The 16,275-nt window shown below is 41.4% G+C and overlaps 1 protein-coding gene across 2 annotated transcripts; it reads right to left on the reverse strand.

The window, feature by feature from the left end:
• Positions 1-4,295: 4,295 nt before the first annotated feature.
• On the reverse strand, positions 4,296-15,851 carry fam78ab (family with sequence similarity 78 member Ab). 2 transcript variants are annotated; one of them, XM_031754487.2, is made up of 3 exons: positions 15,313-15,851; positions 14,189-14,492; positions 4,296-8,730 (listed from the first exon to the last, which is right to left on the reverse strand). In XM_031754487.2, the coding sequence occupies exons 2-3, from the start codon at positions 14,449-14,451 to the stop codon at positions 8,205-8,207; spliced, it is 789 nt and encodes a 262-aa protein (XP_031610347.1). In that variant the 5' UTR covers positions 14,452-14,492; positions 15,313-15,851; the 3' UTR covers positions 4,296-8,204. The 2 variants fall into 2 exon arrangements, with proteins under 2 accessions (XP_031610347.1, XP_031610346.1); XM_031754486.2 differs by lacking the exon at positions 15,313-15,851 and having other exon boundaries at positions 14,189-15,306.
• Positions 15,852-16,275: the final 424 nt, after the last annotated feature.

Consider the following 16,275-nt stretch of genomic DNA (forward strand, 5'->3'; position numbering starts at 1 on the left):
GCCTTTTGGGCAAGAAACTGAACCCAAAGTTGCTCTTTGATGTTTTTATTTGTGTGTGAATGTTAAAAAGAAAGCACTTAGGTGTAGGAAAAAAATTGCTTTGTGTGAATGGGACATGTTTGAGTGTTCCAGTAGAGTAGAAAAGCATTTGGTGTGTCCAAACTATGAGAATCAAGATGGTACAGTTGATATAAATATGTACACCAAGCTAGGACTGGGTTTGAGCCTCTTTTGCCCTCAGAACTGCTATAATTCTCTGTGCCACAGATTCAACAAGGTGCTGGAAGCGTTTGTCAAAGATTTTGGTTCATTTTAAGACGACAACATCACACAGTCGCTGCATATCAATGATGTGAAGCTTTCATTTCACCTCATCCCAGAGGTGCTCTATTGGATGTGGCGATGATGCTCTTGTGCATACCTTGGTTTTAATAAAGCGTTATTTGAGTTATTGTTACCTTTCTATCTGCTCAAAGCAGTCTGGCCTTTCTGCTCTGACCTCTGGCATCAACAAGGCATTTTCATCAAGAGTACTTCCATGTGTTTGTGCAGGAATGTCTCACTAAATCAGCAGTTTCGCAAATACTCAGATCAGCCCAGCCCAGCTCATCAACCATACCACATTCAGAGTCATTTTAATCACCTTTCTTCTCCATTCTGATAGTCAGTTTGAAAATCGTCAGGTCGACTTGACAATGTCTCCATACTTAAACGCTGGCATCGTGGCACTATTAATAGAAATGTCTGGTTCCAAAGATAAAGTGATGCAGTGATTATTTGGTATTACAAATAGGGACAGGTGGATACTGCAGCACCCTCACAGAGACTCTGAGCCGTGTAAATATAGCTGTGAATGTGCAGTTCAGGAATGCGACTGGGATAGCATTGACAGTCGAGGCTCAAACTGACTCAAGTAACTGAACACACACAGAGGCTGCTGGACAAAACCCTTTTTTTACACATGGCCTTCCACAAATCACTCTGGCATCTCTTCAGTCTCAGACCGCATGTAAGATTTTGTTTTGTAAATGGACACATTTTGTTATTTTAAAGCTGGACAGTCAGTGTCCTCCATTGTAGAGATGGTTCTCTGAGATATGGGGTCACAAGCGATGAACAGAAAATTAAAAGAACCCAACAAAGGGCTGTGAGACGTCCTGTGAGACTCGTGGTGGAGGTGAGGAGGGGAAAAATCCATACTGTTCAGCATATGTGTCCTCTTGCATACAAATTACTTGACCAGACTGATACGTTTTGTCCTCATGAGATAGAAAAATAATTCCACAGCCAGAATTTAAGTTGATTATCTCTCTGTTAATTGTTTCATTCGCTTTAAAGACGTAATCCTTTTGGAAAAGAATTTGGGTTATGCATATATACCTCCAGTTTGGATGACAGAACACATAAATGGATAAGGGTGAAGATAATTTGTCTTATTGCCACAAAAAAAGAAAAGAAAGAAACCAGTGGTAACTTTTACCTGCATAGTTTACGCAGCTAAAAGCCCCACTTGTAAGAGCACTTGTGTGAACTCTGTTATTGCACTGCATAACACTCATTCTATCCTTGGGCATTATAGTTTATTCCAAGTCAATCTCTCATGCTGCAAAATCCTCACATGCACCAAATATGCATTAATAAGGAACTGAAAGTAGTCCCCAACCAGTGCACTTTTTTTCTCCTTTTTAAATAACATCTTTAAAAAAAATGGTTCCTAGCTGTTCAAGGAAATTATTGAGGACTTATACAAATGCGACTATTTGACAGTGACCCATTTTTAAAGATTTGAGTGACGCAGACAGGAGAAAAGTAAAAAAAAAAAGAATTAAGAGATGGGATTGACTGACAAAAAGAAAAACACAGAATATTCCCAGCTTAATATTTTATAACTGAAAATATTAAAAACATGAGTTTATTCATTCATTTTGTATCTCAGATTTCTAAATCCATGTACCGCTGTGGTCTCCAAATCCAAACAGTGTGCATCGGAGAGCTTTTGAGCTGCAATGGGAATATATACATAGACACACAATGGTGCAAATTTGCCCCTAAACACCATTCATCGGAAAATATTCCTATCTTTTTATGGAGTTTTGGAGTCTTTGCAAAATTCTACTTTTTAAGCTACAATTGTGTGCATACAAAAAGTAAGAAATCTGCACACAGATTTTTCTATATGATACATAGAGCAATTTGTAGAAAGAGCTCTCAACTCTGCAGGCTGAGAACAAAGTCCCCTGCTAGAGGTTAAAAAAGAAAAAGCATGGGCTTCATGCACTAAACAACAGTAAAATACAAAATGGCTTGAGAGAATTTAGTACACACTCAATTATTTACAATGCAGTTTGTGATTTGGAAAATTCAGCATATTAATATGGATGATTCTGTGTACACAAAGTATCCGTGAGGTAGTTAAGAACATTCTCGACCCACTTTTTTTCCCCCTCTAAAGATCAATATATGTGTGGAAAAAAGCGTACACGGGTTTTTGTGTGTATTTGTGTGTGTCTGTACATCTGGCCCAGGTGTTCAGTAGCTTCAGCTCTACTGACTGCAAAGAAACTACAGTGTTTGCTGCTTTCTTAAATCAAATTCAAGTGAAAATTATATACTACCTGAACACATGAGTCCATGCCATATTTTACTCCATTCTTGGCCTTTATCTTTTTAAATCCCTTCTTGTCCCTTTTTTAATGTCCCATATTTATTTTGCTTTACTGCCATCAGCAAAATGTGACATAATTGCATACATAGAGTAGTAATATCCATACCAGTGTTACAAGAATCTACTGTGCACGCTGCTGTGTATGCGAAGCCTGGGGGATTTTGTTCGTATGCATGCAGGCTTTCAAGATTTTTTCAGTTCAGCTCTTAAATTCTGCCTGTCTTTGTTCTGGTTCAGAGCATGCTTGGTCCTTTGATTTGTACACATTGAAAGAAAACACCATCCATCATAGAGAAAAACACCCCGAAGTGACACGTATATGGATGAATGTATGATAAAATGCTATGTGTAACTGCTGGGCAACAAAGAACCATCAGCTCTACTAATAAAATCAATACATTTATCAGCGGAAATAATCAGCTTCTTTCTTCTTTCATGGTAAAAAGTACAAGAAACTACACCCTCTTTGAAGTCTAAGGTTTTTACATTTGAGGACTTAATAAGAATAATCCCAGCAGGTCTTATGATGATGGAAATGCAACCTGAGATGAACTACAAAACTTATGTGTCATTACTTATTTAACAAAAAAATAAATCCTGCAGAAGCATTGGGTTACTACTTTCATAGTAGGGGGCAGGTGCTGCAAATCAAATGCACTTGATTAACTGAACCAGTGTATGCATCTCTATAAAAGCAGAAGTTTGGGAACTTTGGAGTATTCAGGAGTTTGTTAACACAATGCCAGGGAGGAAAAACATCAGCAATGATCTTGAAGAAATAGTTATTGGTGCCCATCAATCTTGGAAGGGTTATAAGACCATTTCCAACTAGTTCGACTTCCATCATTCTATAGTGAGGAAGATTATTCACAAGTGGAAAATATTCAAGACACCAAATTTCCTAAGAGATACAATTCAGGCGCTACAGGCCTCAGTTAGCATGTTAAATGTTAAAGTTCATGACAGGACTATTAGAAAAAGACTGAATATGTTTTGTTTTTTTTGTTTGGAAGGGTTACCAGGAAGATTATTCTTCCCCCCCCCCAAAAAAAAAAGCTTACAGCTTAGGTTTGCAAAGTTGCATCAAATAAGTTACAAGACTTCTGGAACATCGGCCTCATTTGTTCAGAGGACAATGTGGAAATGTCTTCTCATAATCCACAGCACCATGTTTGACGCAAAAACAAACCCAGCATTTCATCACAAAAAAGCACGGTGGTGGAGGGGTGATGATTTGGGCACCTTGCAGTCATTGAGTTGACCATAAACTCCATAAACCAAAGTATTCTAGACTCAAATGTGAGGCCATCTGTCTGACAGCTAAAGCTTGGCTAAATTACAGCAGAACAAGAATTCTGAACCACAAATAAAAAAAGAAGTCTCAACCTGATTGAAATCCTTAAGAACTTTGTATAAACTGACGATGTGTGATGTGTGTTGTTCATCTCAGGTTGTATTTACCTTATCGTAAGACCAGGTAGGGACCATATAATCCTTTATTAATTCCTGATATATCAAACCTTGTACTCGACAGAAAGTGGCCTTTCGTTTTACCATGACTGTATAGGATTCAACATCTGTGGGTAATGAATAGCACGTGCAAATTTAAAAAAAAAAGCCAGACTGTGCATAATATTTCTACATTTTATTAGGCATGAAAAAGATCTCTTTATATTATATATATATATTTTTTCTGAGGGTTTGTTTCCCCAGTGTTGTGCATTTTCACAGTTTTAAATATTTTACCAGAACTGACCCATTTTCAAGTATTGGTGTAAAAGTCAAAGCGGAACAGAAAAGAACCCCAAAAAACACATTCGGCTTGAACTATTTCAGTGCTGTATTTCCAGAAAACAAACCAAAAAGAAAGGAGGGACACACTTAGTTGCTCCTATTATCTTTTGGGCTACAAGTGGGGGTTACATTTAAAACAACGACTTATAATCGCTGACACGAGGAGAACAGCACGATGGAGCAGCACCTGTGGAATACTAACTTTCGTGGGGTAAAAGTAAAAGCTGGAAAATGAAGGCAGGTGGTCCTGAGTGTGAACTCAATTTGAATTTAGTTCACTAGATAACTAAATAAGGAAATGAAACAAAGCTAGCAGCCCTCACAGGAACTGTAAAGGGTGTGGGTTTAGGAGAGGAAACACTCACTTGGCACAGCCCTACTAGCATGGCTAGATTCGTAGTGTTTCTCTGGAAATACAAGCATGCATTCAATAAAAAACAACCAAAGAAACAGGTCTGTCACTAAGTGCCAAGAGGTTTTTGAGTTCACATGTCTCTAAAAACAATGCATAGTTTTGGCTTTGTCCAATTTTGGCACCTTTGTTTTTTCACCATTTGTACAGCAAAAGTACAACATTGTGTGGTTTTGTTTTTCTGTGGCTTAGTCAAGGAAGCACATACAGCATTTTTGACGTTTCCGCGCAAACACAAAACACACATTTTCATCTACACAAAGCTCAAAAGATTGAGACACACACAGAGAAGACAATTGGCGCCCTTTGCCTTCAGTATTACATAAATGCTGTTGATAGCTGGCAGGCACCCACTCGGTGAGCTCGGTACTTTAATTCTCTCTGATCTTAATACAATACAATTACAATACAATGTTTACATGCTGGGAAGCACTTCCTGTTTTCTAGTAAACAGGCGTGCTGCTGAATATGGCTTGTGCATGTGTTCAGACGGTCCACGTGCCGGGCTGATAAATGAGTTCTCACTGCCAATGTGACACTGCTGTGACAAACAGATACCAAGCCAGGCCGGTCCCTTCGCCTCGGGGTGATTTTGTGTGTTTGTGAGGGCGAGCTCATTTTATGACAAGGACACAACCTTCCCTGCCCTCTGCTTATATGTGTGTGAGTGAGATGGGTGAATAGAGAGAGAAAGACAGAGGGAGGGTCATGACTCAACAACAGCATAAGCACATGAGTGAAACTCCTCATCTTGCCTAAATCCTCCCAGCGGGATTTAAAGCGCACACACTGAAAGTCAGTGACTGCGTGTCAGCACTTAATTACATTACACGTAGTCCAACTTGAGTACGATCCACGGTGTCCATCGGTCATCGCGTGGCTTTCCGCGGAGCAGACGGGCCGCTTATTGCCCGAGAGAGGTCGCTGGGTTCGCAGCATGAGCGGCATCGCCTTCACTACAAGCCACAAGCTGAAGCAACTTGACATCCAAGTTCTCTGAAAATGCCAGCGTTATTTTTAAGCTGCTGCGAAGATCTAAGTTGGATCCGATTTGTTGTCACCTTCACATTCAGCATCCACCGCCCCCACTCCCCTCCACCCAGCCGCCTGCTCTTTGCTCGGGGTAAACGCAGATGTTACCCGTCACATTAATTAAACTCCGCTCCTATGTGGAACAGATCGTGATTATTTACATTTGTGTTTGCCTGCTTTCTCACGTGAAAGCGGCTGATGTGCCGGACCAAGTCTGGTGGTATACACCGTATGATGCTTGGACTCTGAAACAGCAGCAGCAGCCTAGTGACCTTTGTGAAATGCACGAGCAGATCAGACTTGAATGCAGATTATTTCTTTAGTTGGTGCTGAACACACAGAGACTGTGGAGGGGGCGGAAGGAAATTGCAAGATGCTTCGAAGAACTGGAAGTAAAAAACTGTCTACACAACCCATATTTTTTGGGGGGATACCCTTGATAAGGAAATGACCCCCGTCCCCCTCCTCCCTTATTGCCAAATTCAGCCTCTTTCTTCACGCTTTTGCAAGCAGTTTCAGTTCGCCACCAAAGCCCGTCTCAAAGATTAGCACTTAAATACGCATCGTTTCATCGACCGTCGATCTTTAGCTGACCAGAGCCACTTCCTTATATGTGTGGGGGGGGGGGGTTCGTGCGCCAGCGGTGAAATAAAAAAAAGACGGGCCCCACATTTCTGCAGCGAGAGGTAAGGAGAAGTGGGTCATCTATATGCCAACTGAGCATCAAACTCGCATGCCTCCTGCTCTGCTTTTGCAGCCTCGACAGCAGATTGGAAAAAAAAAAAAAAAAAAAAAAGAGGCAGAGAGGAAGTGAACAAGTGAGCGAGTGGGAGGAGGAGCACTGGTGTAGATAAAGATTAGAAGTGATTCAGGGAGAGCACGGGGGGAAAAAACAAACAGAAAAGTCTGTTAACATAGAAGACAAATGATTGGATTAAATTAGATGGAAGGCAAATTAATGGCAGCAGCAATAAAAACGCGATACCCATGAGATGACAAAAAGATTGCAGGAGAAAAAAATAAAAGACAGACTGCTGTTTTCATCGACCACTTATTAAAAGTTATTTCCCTTCTTATTTATAACAGATATTGATTGCTCAATGTGAGCAATGTGATAAGGAGGAGGCGAGACAGGATGGGTGGAAAAAAAAGATTTGAGAAGGGAAGGAAGTAAAAGGGGCCCTGAGATGGTGTAATATCGAGAAAAGAGAACTTGTTTTCTGCTACTGAGCTAAAATAGTAAAGGTCTGAGTAAAATAAGTGAAATGAGGTCAGCTGTGGAGTTTTTTATGCTCAAGTTGTTATTGCATGTTTATTTTGTGTTTATGTGTGTGTGCTGAGGGCTGCTGATGAGACTCGCCTCTCTGTATGTCCATCTGCACAGAGCATCTCCCCTGTTGCATAAAGCACTTGAAACACAGCTCAGCTAGTTAGCTCAGTTGTGTAACTGTCTGCGCATAATGCCAGTTGCATTTGTTAAGACAATAGATTCAGCAGGTAAATGAAACCCACAAGCCAAGATCTGAGACCCGAGTTTTTCCTCTGTGCTGTGGTTCCTGTCCTAAACCCACACGTGCCAGCGCCAACAGTCTGGAAGGAACGGGCATGAGTTTACCACATACTGCATTGCACTTTGTTTAAGGCTAAGAAGTTCGCAGTGGAAAGCAATGTCAATGTAAGGCAGCATGGATTGAATGTCTTGCATGGTTTTTTTTTTTTTTCTTTAAAAAGTACTAAAATCTAGCATGTCACCCAATGCAATTTGTCACGTAGAGAACACAGCAATAACATCAAATACAATTAAATACGCTTGTCTTCCAGCCCATAAATTAAAAAAAACAAACAAACACAACTGATGCTCGTTCATGACCTCTGTGCATATCCACTTGCACACGCACGGTCATGGAAATACTTGAATCCGCCCTGGACTCCCAAACCCTACGTCGGTTGGCTCAAACAATTATACAGTACTGTAAAAAAACCCAAAATGCTCTCTTTCGTTTTTGCAGTTTAGCACAGTGAGACCCGACCAAGTCTGAAGGTAGAATAGTTGCATTTTCTCCGGTTTCAAAAGTGCCTTTAGAAAGTTTTCAAGCCCGTACCTCAAAGCAACAGCTGGTCTTTTGTTTTGTTTTCTGAGAGCTGGTTTCATTTTCAAACATGAGAGAATATAGAGACAGAAAAAAAGAAGAGTTAAAGCAGTGAGAGCTGGTGAGGAGCAGGAGTAAAAGAAAGAAACCAAAGAAGATGATACTGTTAAGGTATCCAAGGCCAGTCAGTGAAAGTCAGAGGGAACACAGGTCAGTATTTAGGTGGGATGACCACCACAGGGTCACCAGTCTTTGGCCGCCACATCAGCACCTGGGCGTCGTTGGCATTGGGCTTGACCATGGCGTTAGGGGGGATGGGCTCATTCTTTCCCAGAATCTGTGGCTGTTCCTGGGCCACGGGCTCTTTCAGAACGGCCCTTTGACCCAGCGGCTTCTCCGGGTCCACTTTTATGTCAAGCCGCATCCTCCAGCGGATCGTCTGCAGGACCAGCGTCTCTGAGGTGGCCTGATTGATGGCCACGAGCCAAGTCGTGAAGCTCTGGTCGCGGAAGATGCTGCTGAGCTGAGGCACGTTGCTGTCGCTGACGGGCACTCCCCAGGTCACGCTGGGGTAAAAATTGTCATTCATACTGACAACGAATTTGCTGTCCTTCTTGGTGGGGCCTATGACGGTGCAGGTTTCAGTAGTGTTTCCGTACCACGGGTAGTTGACGCCGTCTGAGTCGCTGATGGCCTGGATCTTGCCGTCACGCAGATCAGGGAGTTCCCAACTTGACCTGGAAGTTAAAAGGAGGCACAGATGAGGATTCACAGACACTGATCCTTTATTTAAAATCATTTGTTTTTGAAGGGAAAACTGGATGTAAGCACATGTAAAATGTTATGTAATAATGCTTAACAGGGTATGAAAGACGCAGCACAGTAATCTGACCTTTTACCTTAGGTCATTTGACCCCTTTAAAACACTGATAAAAATGATGAAGAACAGTAAATACACAATAAATGGAACCACAAGTGTGGCCTCCTCCTCAGTTGGTAGATTTTTCTGTCTATCTACCAAACGCAGGACAGGAGCAACAAATTGGATCAAAGTCTCACAGCTAGATGCTTCCAGCAGTAACGTCCCGCTGAGCTGGAACCCAATACAGTGATGAAATATTTTGACATGCACAGCGGGCGACACCGAACGACTTAAGTGACCCTGCACCTCTGCTCTGTCCACCTATCGATTTTCCGCCCGCAGCAGGAAAAAGATTACCTTTCGTTCAAAGAAACCGAGGCTCAGCAGAACAGAGATAACAGTGCGATCACCAGCCCACATGACTTACTAGCCTGCTACGCCTGGCCTCACATTGTGATTTATGAATTCACCCAGGGGGGTTGGTGAGATTAGCATGTCAGGCATGCTAATAGCAGGCCCGTGTGTGTCTGTGTGCAAATGTGCATTTCTGTTCTGAAGGATCCCTTCATCCTCTAATTCGATGCCTCCCAAACATTTTGCAGCAACTCTCCATTTTGTCATGAACTCACACATTTCCTCAATTCAAATTATTTGAGACCTTCTGTTGAAAATTCTTCCAATTCATCATTTATGACTGCATGATTTACGGTAAACCTCAAGCTTGTGTTTCATTGAGTGTAAAAAAAGCACATGTATCAGAGGAGGATTAACCTAGAACTGCGGGCTCATCTACACGCTGAGGAACTTTGATCACGCCTGGGGAAAGCACTGCAGAGATAGGGCTCACTTCCTGTTTGCGCCTTCACTGCCTGCTTTGTCACAAGCAAATGGTCTCCCATAGGTCGAGTTTGTGACACAACCGCAGACACGCTAAAATGATTCACCCACTTCTTTTTTTCTTCGTTCTTTTTTACACCGTGACTTGTGAGCATGTCAGTTTCTGTATAATGTTACGTGTGCAAGATGATAGATACAAATATCTGAATTATGATCTATATTTGGAAAGCAGAAGAGTTTTAACACGTAACTCTGAGTTACCGTGAATAAAGACAGACTCTGTTTCCCAGACATAGATTGAGATGAGTGTTAGACTAAAAACTTAGTTTCAAAGGAGAAGCTCACTGGATTTAAACGTTCGGTCTAGCCTTAGGCCTAATCCATGTCTGAGAAAATGGCTAAAAAGGTGTAAATGGCTAAAAGTATTACAGAAATACTGAATGTGTGGTGGGTGATAGGCAATAAAAAAAATGTTTAAAGAAATGGATCAGTGGAAAATTGAGCAACTTGACCAAGATACTGAGTTTAACTGTATGACAAATTCTTTGCAAAAACCCCCACTTTGAGTATGCAGTAAATGACATCTGGTTTATTCACTTCTAATGAATGAATTGTGTGGTGTTGCAGAGGAGGTAGTTTAGCGCATGTGGCAAGGCTTGAAAAAAACAAAACTGTAAACCGCTGCTGTCATGAAGATAGTTGTAATTCCCTGTCACCTAGAATTCTTCCGGTCTTAAGCCTCGTACGCTGCATGTCAAAACCGAAAGCTGCCGACCAAAATGTGTTCTAAATAAGAATCTATTTAAAACTATTTACTATTTATATGAAAAGTTAAAGCTTTATGGCAAAAGAAAGGATTTTAAATAAGCTTTTTGAGGATTTGTCCGTGCACTGAAAAGGTCTCATCACAACTGCGAACAAAAGCAAGCAGTGAAATTGCTTATTTCCTGTTTTTGCACCTTTGCTCCCACACTCGTTTGCATGTTGCGGGCAAATAGTTTGGAAAGCAGTCTGTTTGATTTTTTAAAAAAGAAAGAAAGAAATTATAAAGACGCCCAGGAAATGCTTATTTTTTCCCCTCCCCCACGGAGACTGAAGACTAGGAACAAAAGTAAAGACAACAGGGTGTCAGAGCAATCAACGAGATAATTGCATCATCATTGAGCGTCACCGTTTTCTGTGAAAATAAATGTTCCTCCCATGACTGTTTTGTTCCATATGCAAAAGGGATACAATTTCTTTCAAGACATAGCTATAACAAATTGGATTTTTGTTGTTTTCTTTGTGCATGTCTGTTATGTTTTTTTCTAAATACACACAAACTGTTCAAACTCGATAAACTGCGCCTCGTTAAAAGCCCATGGGTGCACGGGGGAGAAGAAGTCATGGATGCAAACAGAATCCCGAGCACATCATCCAAAGCCGGCAGAGAAATCAGCAGCATTACCATCCTCGGCTGTTCTGTCCAATTACAGTACACTGAAGTTTTATTAGCATCAAAGGAGCTACTTAGTATGAGAGTCTCAGCAGCGGTAGCAGACTCATCTCTTACAACCTAAGTGTGCCTTTAAAAATGTACATAAGGAATAGGCAGCCTTTTCTTTCATTGTTTGTCTTTGCAGGAAAGAAATGCTTAGCGTTCCTAACACTGGACAGTGATTTAAAGTCGATGTTTGAACGCATGAGATTCAAGGATTTTCCCTCTGTAAACACTGCTGTACATCTGGGTGTGCACATTCTAACACCCCTATATACAGCACAGTGCTATATATACACATATACCATATCTGTTACAGTCATGTAGGGTAATTCAAGTCAAGAGTGCATTTACTATACACTCACTGGCCACTTCATCAGGTACACCAGTTCAACTGACCATTAACGCAAATATCTAATCAGTTAACCACACAGAAGCAACTCTGTGTTTTTAGTAGACATGGTCAACACAATCTGCTAAAGTTCAAAGTGAGCAACAGAAAGGGGAAGAAAAGTGATTTAAGCGACTTTGAAGACTTTGAACATGGCATGGTTGTTGGTGCCAGATAGGCTGGTCTGAGGATTTATTGATAATGGTGTGAGGGAAAAAAAGGAAAAAGCAGTGAGTGAACGTGTCTCTTTGATTCCAGAGTTTGGAAGAATAGCCAGACGGCTCTGAGCTGAGGAAGGCCATAGTAACTGAAATAACCACTTGACACAATCATGGTTTGCAGAAGAGCATCTCTTAATGCACAACAGGTTGAACATGGACAGCGACCACACCAGGTGCCGTTCCTGTTAGCTTCTAACTGAGGCTCACCAAAACTGGACAATAGAAGATTGGAGAAACATTGCGTGAACTGATGAGCCTCGATTTCTTTGCAACATTTGGGTGGGAGGGTCAGAATTGGAATCCAATCCAATCCTGAAGGCAAAATGTGTCCAAGCTGGTACTAGCATAGTAGAACTAATGAAATGATTGTGAGTGTACGCTTATGTGGTTTCTGAGAAGACTAAGAAATGTGGTAAGTGGAATATATATATATATATATATAGTCATGATATCAGACGTTCATTACCAGTAATGTCAAAAACAAAATTTACCAAAATGATATTATCTCAACAGCTATGGAAAATGTGAGAAAACCATAAGGCCATCAGCGTCATTTATTTTGTTTTCTGTCTGTTTCGGGCATGTGGAGTTGGGGACAGCGAGCTTGTTAGTGACTGTTTTTGTCTTTTCGTGGTGGGAGGTGACAAACGCAGGGGTACAATACCACCACTTATATGCTGCGTAACAAGATAGTTACAGGCGCTGGATTAAATGATCATAGATGTATTCGCATGTCATCTATGTTTCAAACTACCACAGCCATTCTCATTACTGGTATATTGCGAAAAACTTCTTTTTCAAGTTCAGCATTTTTAAATGCATGCATGTTTTTGAATGTGGGTTTTCTTCTCAGCATGTATTTTTATACCATTATCTAAAAAAAGAACTTGACAAAAGATGGAAAGTGTAAAATCTAGCCAGATAAAAGGGCCAATAAGACCCGGTGAGACTGAGTTTCAGAAAGTAATTGGGCTCTGTCCCTCTCTCTGTGTCACACAAGCACACACAGGCCCGTACTGGGGTGTGGGGTGTCCGGGAGGGGACTCTAATCTTAGTCGTGCAGCACCCAAACATCCTCTGCTGCAGTGTCTACAGATAAAGCACACAGATCGACTTGCGTTTGCCTATCACATGATACAAGACAAACCCTACGTATGTAAACACTCGTTCTGAGAAATAAAGGAAATTAAAGAGCGAGCGAGACCTTTTTATAGTCCCTGGGTGAGATGAGCACAGTTAAAAGCAGCATTTGTTCATGTTTGCTTTATTAATAACAACTGATGAAAAAATAACTCCACTCCACTCCAAGGAGGGGGCATCAGAAAGGTCACAGCAACTATTATTTCTCATCACAGTGTCCCACACTCATACATGTGTAAGCTCTTGAAGGCGTTTGCAGCCCATGTGTTGTGGGGACAGTCGAGCTATCGATTATTAAAACACACTCACAGCCACTCACAGTTATCTTTTAAGTTCTTTAAAACTGATGCTAATATGTGACGTTCTGCTTGCATGACGCACACTTGTGCCCTTGCTCAACTGGGAGAACCACATGCAACCATGGGCTAGTTTCACTACTGTGAAATATTACCTCTAAGGAGTAATTTTAACATTATTTGCAATATAAAACCGAAACTGAGATATTTTTACCATTTAAACCATAAATTACACAGGAATTAAGGTTCTGGCTCTGTTGGGTGGCTGGCACTGACTCTTTCTGCTACTCGTCTTTGCCCGTACTTAAAGAACTCAAGCTCATTTGCTTATGTTAAACTGGTTAAACCTTTTACCTAGACGTCCTTTCAGTAACTGTTCCTGGCAGATTTTTTGATCCAATTAAAGTCTTCCTACGTGGAATCTTCACATTTTCAAGATGTAAGCACTCCCAAAAAGTTGTGTTATAACAGTGTCAGCTTCCAGCCTCTTAATTTTTTAATTCTCTTTGTCACATCTGCAAGCTAAATAGTTTCAAGTTCTGAGCTTTTGCTCAGACAAAAATAAGACAACTGTGAAGCTGTGATTGTTTCCCCGTGTTGGGGTCATTTCGTACATTAGAAACCACATTTAGTTCCCTAACATTTGTGAGCATTAGATACTTTCTTTGTGGTTTGTTGTGGATTAAATTAATAGAATGGCAAAATAATCTGAATAGTTTTTTGGAAACCAAGCTCACAGTTGGCTAACTGGAATAAAATTAATTTAATTAAAAATAGAAGAGCCAATATTGACCAAAAGTGTCTACAGCAAAAATGTCTCAAACTCAAATGGCTTATTTATTCATCAGCTGGAACTCTAAAATGATGTCAGAGGTGATTTTTTTTTTTCATATTTGAATCTCATCCACGTGTTCAACGCGCTGTCATCCCTTACACCTGACCAAGCAACAACAAGATCCGAGGATACTCACATTCCTTTGTCCCCATACGTGTTAAAGAACTCCATGTGGTTGCAGGCTTGGATCCAGCCGATGGTCCACGTCTCCTTAGCTGCTACTGGTGGCACCAGTATTCGGGCGTTCGCTCGAAAGTGAGGCGTCCGGTAGCGCAAGACCACGCCGGATGTCTCGTCGATGCTGGTGGGATTGGAGTCGATGGTAGCGTTCAGCTCCAGGATGACGATGCTGTCTCGGAAACTCTTGGGCTTACATCTGATACTCTGGATGCAGCCCATTGCATTAAATAGCAACACAGTCCACAAGAACGTCCAGCAGTCTGGAGGAGAGGAAAGACGCATGGAAACAAGCAAGACAGTCACCACAGTTGGCTCCACATCATGTTTCCCCAACAGAGAGAAGAAAAAATAGTTTATCAGCACAAAGAAAGTATTTATATGAAGCAGTGTTTCTCACGAGAAGCCATGCATTCTTTTTCTTTTATCCAATACTACAAAAGAAGTCAGGCCTAGAAAATCTTCGCAACAGAGCGCATGCTTCCCGGTGCGTGAACGCAACTCCACCAAAATCGGCTCTGGCACCAGAAATGTTCTTATCCGAGCACAGATGTTTTCATGCTGCCAAAGTTACAAGACACTGCCACACAAAGTTCTGGCCTTTGGGCAAAGTGGGTCCATTTGGAAAGGTTCGTGTCATTTATGAGCTAAATAATTAACACACACGCAAAAAAAAAAAAAAAAAAAAACCCAAAAAACTACTTGTGTTACAGCTTGGCATCAGATTCTCCTTTGCGTGTGCACTCAAAAGATATAACCCTGTGACTGCGTCCAGCTGGTGACGAGAATCCTAATCACAAATATTGGAGGTGTTCGAGAGTGGACGCCCACAGTTTAAAATGCCTCTAGTGTAACGCGGAGCAGCCGAAAGTCCGTTTAACAAAAGCGTAAAATGTTCCACCAAACTTAAAATATCGGCTTCAGTTTCTCATAAGGAAAAGTGTACCATTGAACGCTACATCTGCGGAACAGAGGTTCTCGCAGTGCAATTACGAACTGAGGTCTGTTTCTTTCTTTCCCGTTTTTAAAGCCGACATAGCAACATGCAAAAAAAAAAGAAAAAAGAAGAAAAAAAAAGTCTACCTATAAAACAATTCACTGGAAAGTCTCCAGTGAATTGTTTGGGGCGAAATCCTGGAGAAATTCAGCGTAAACGGCGGCTCGCACAGTTCTCCGGTCACAGAGGTAATTCCGTTATCTCCTTCCACAGCCGATCCCGTTATTTATTTCTTCGCCCCCTTCTCTCCCTCTTTCCTTCCAACTGCAAACAATTTCAGCGTCCCGTTAACAGAGGTAGCATTTCTCCGAGCGCTGACAGTCTGGTCGAGTTTGAGACTGAGCACCGCAACATCCAAAAGGACGGCGCCGGGTCAACTTTTGCGACCATTCCACGGGATCAGGTGTCAAACTGAATAAAAAAAAATAAAATAATATATAGATACAAAATATGTATAATGCAGCTCTGATGGGAGAAATTCCAACTGTTACATAGTTCGACCGAGCGGACAGCTGCAGTGCTCCGAGAGATGGGATGCAGTTCAGCCTAAATTCCTGCACAAGCTGTCATTTCTCCGCGCTCGTCCCATCTCTGCCTCGGCAGGTTCACCCCGACACGCATTGGTCTATCTGAGCTGCCTGGGAAGCAGCTTTTAGTAGTCTTCTTGACGACACTTCCGCTCCGCGAGTGTTGCAAGCATGCTGGGAAATGGAGGCTAAAGGGTCCTCATTTTGAGAAGGTTATAATTATAACTGATAACTTATAATTAGTAAGTGATTTTTGAGAGCCTAACCGAGCCCCCAAAGGTAACTTAAAACGCGTGTCCGCTCTCTTTGGATGGTATTGAAAATTTGGACACAGACAAATGAAATCATCTTTGTGGGGGTTTTGGAGAAGTCTTTCCACTGACTAATCAATGGATCGCAGTCAGCTTTAGATAAATTATAAATGATTGATAAATTTTGATTTATTTATGTATTTTGCTGTTGTGTGGCAGTAGCAGCCAACAAATAGTCTGATCGGTTCGATAAATACTGTAAAAATGTAGG

The sequence above is a fragment of the Oreochromis aureus genome, linkage group 7 (assembly GCF_013358895.1).
Source record: "Oreochromis aureus strain Israel breed Guangdong linkage group 7, ZZ_aureus, whole genome shotgun sequence".
In the NCBI taxonomy this organism is placed as follows: domain Eukaryota; kingdom Metazoa; phylum Chordata; class Actinopteri; order Cichliformes; family Cichlidae; genus Oreochromis; species Oreochromis aureus.

Bases quoted from the DNA above. Each gene is read 5' to 3' on its own strand.
- fam78ab (XM_031754486.2), bottom strand. From the start codon at position 14,514: ATGCGTCTTTCCTCTCCTCCAGACTGCTGGACGTTCTTGTGGACTGTG. The intron at 8,731-14,188 runs GTGAGTATCCTC...TTTAACTTCCAG, and splicing joins ACGTATGGGGACAAAGGAAT to GTCAAGTTGGGAACTCCCTG.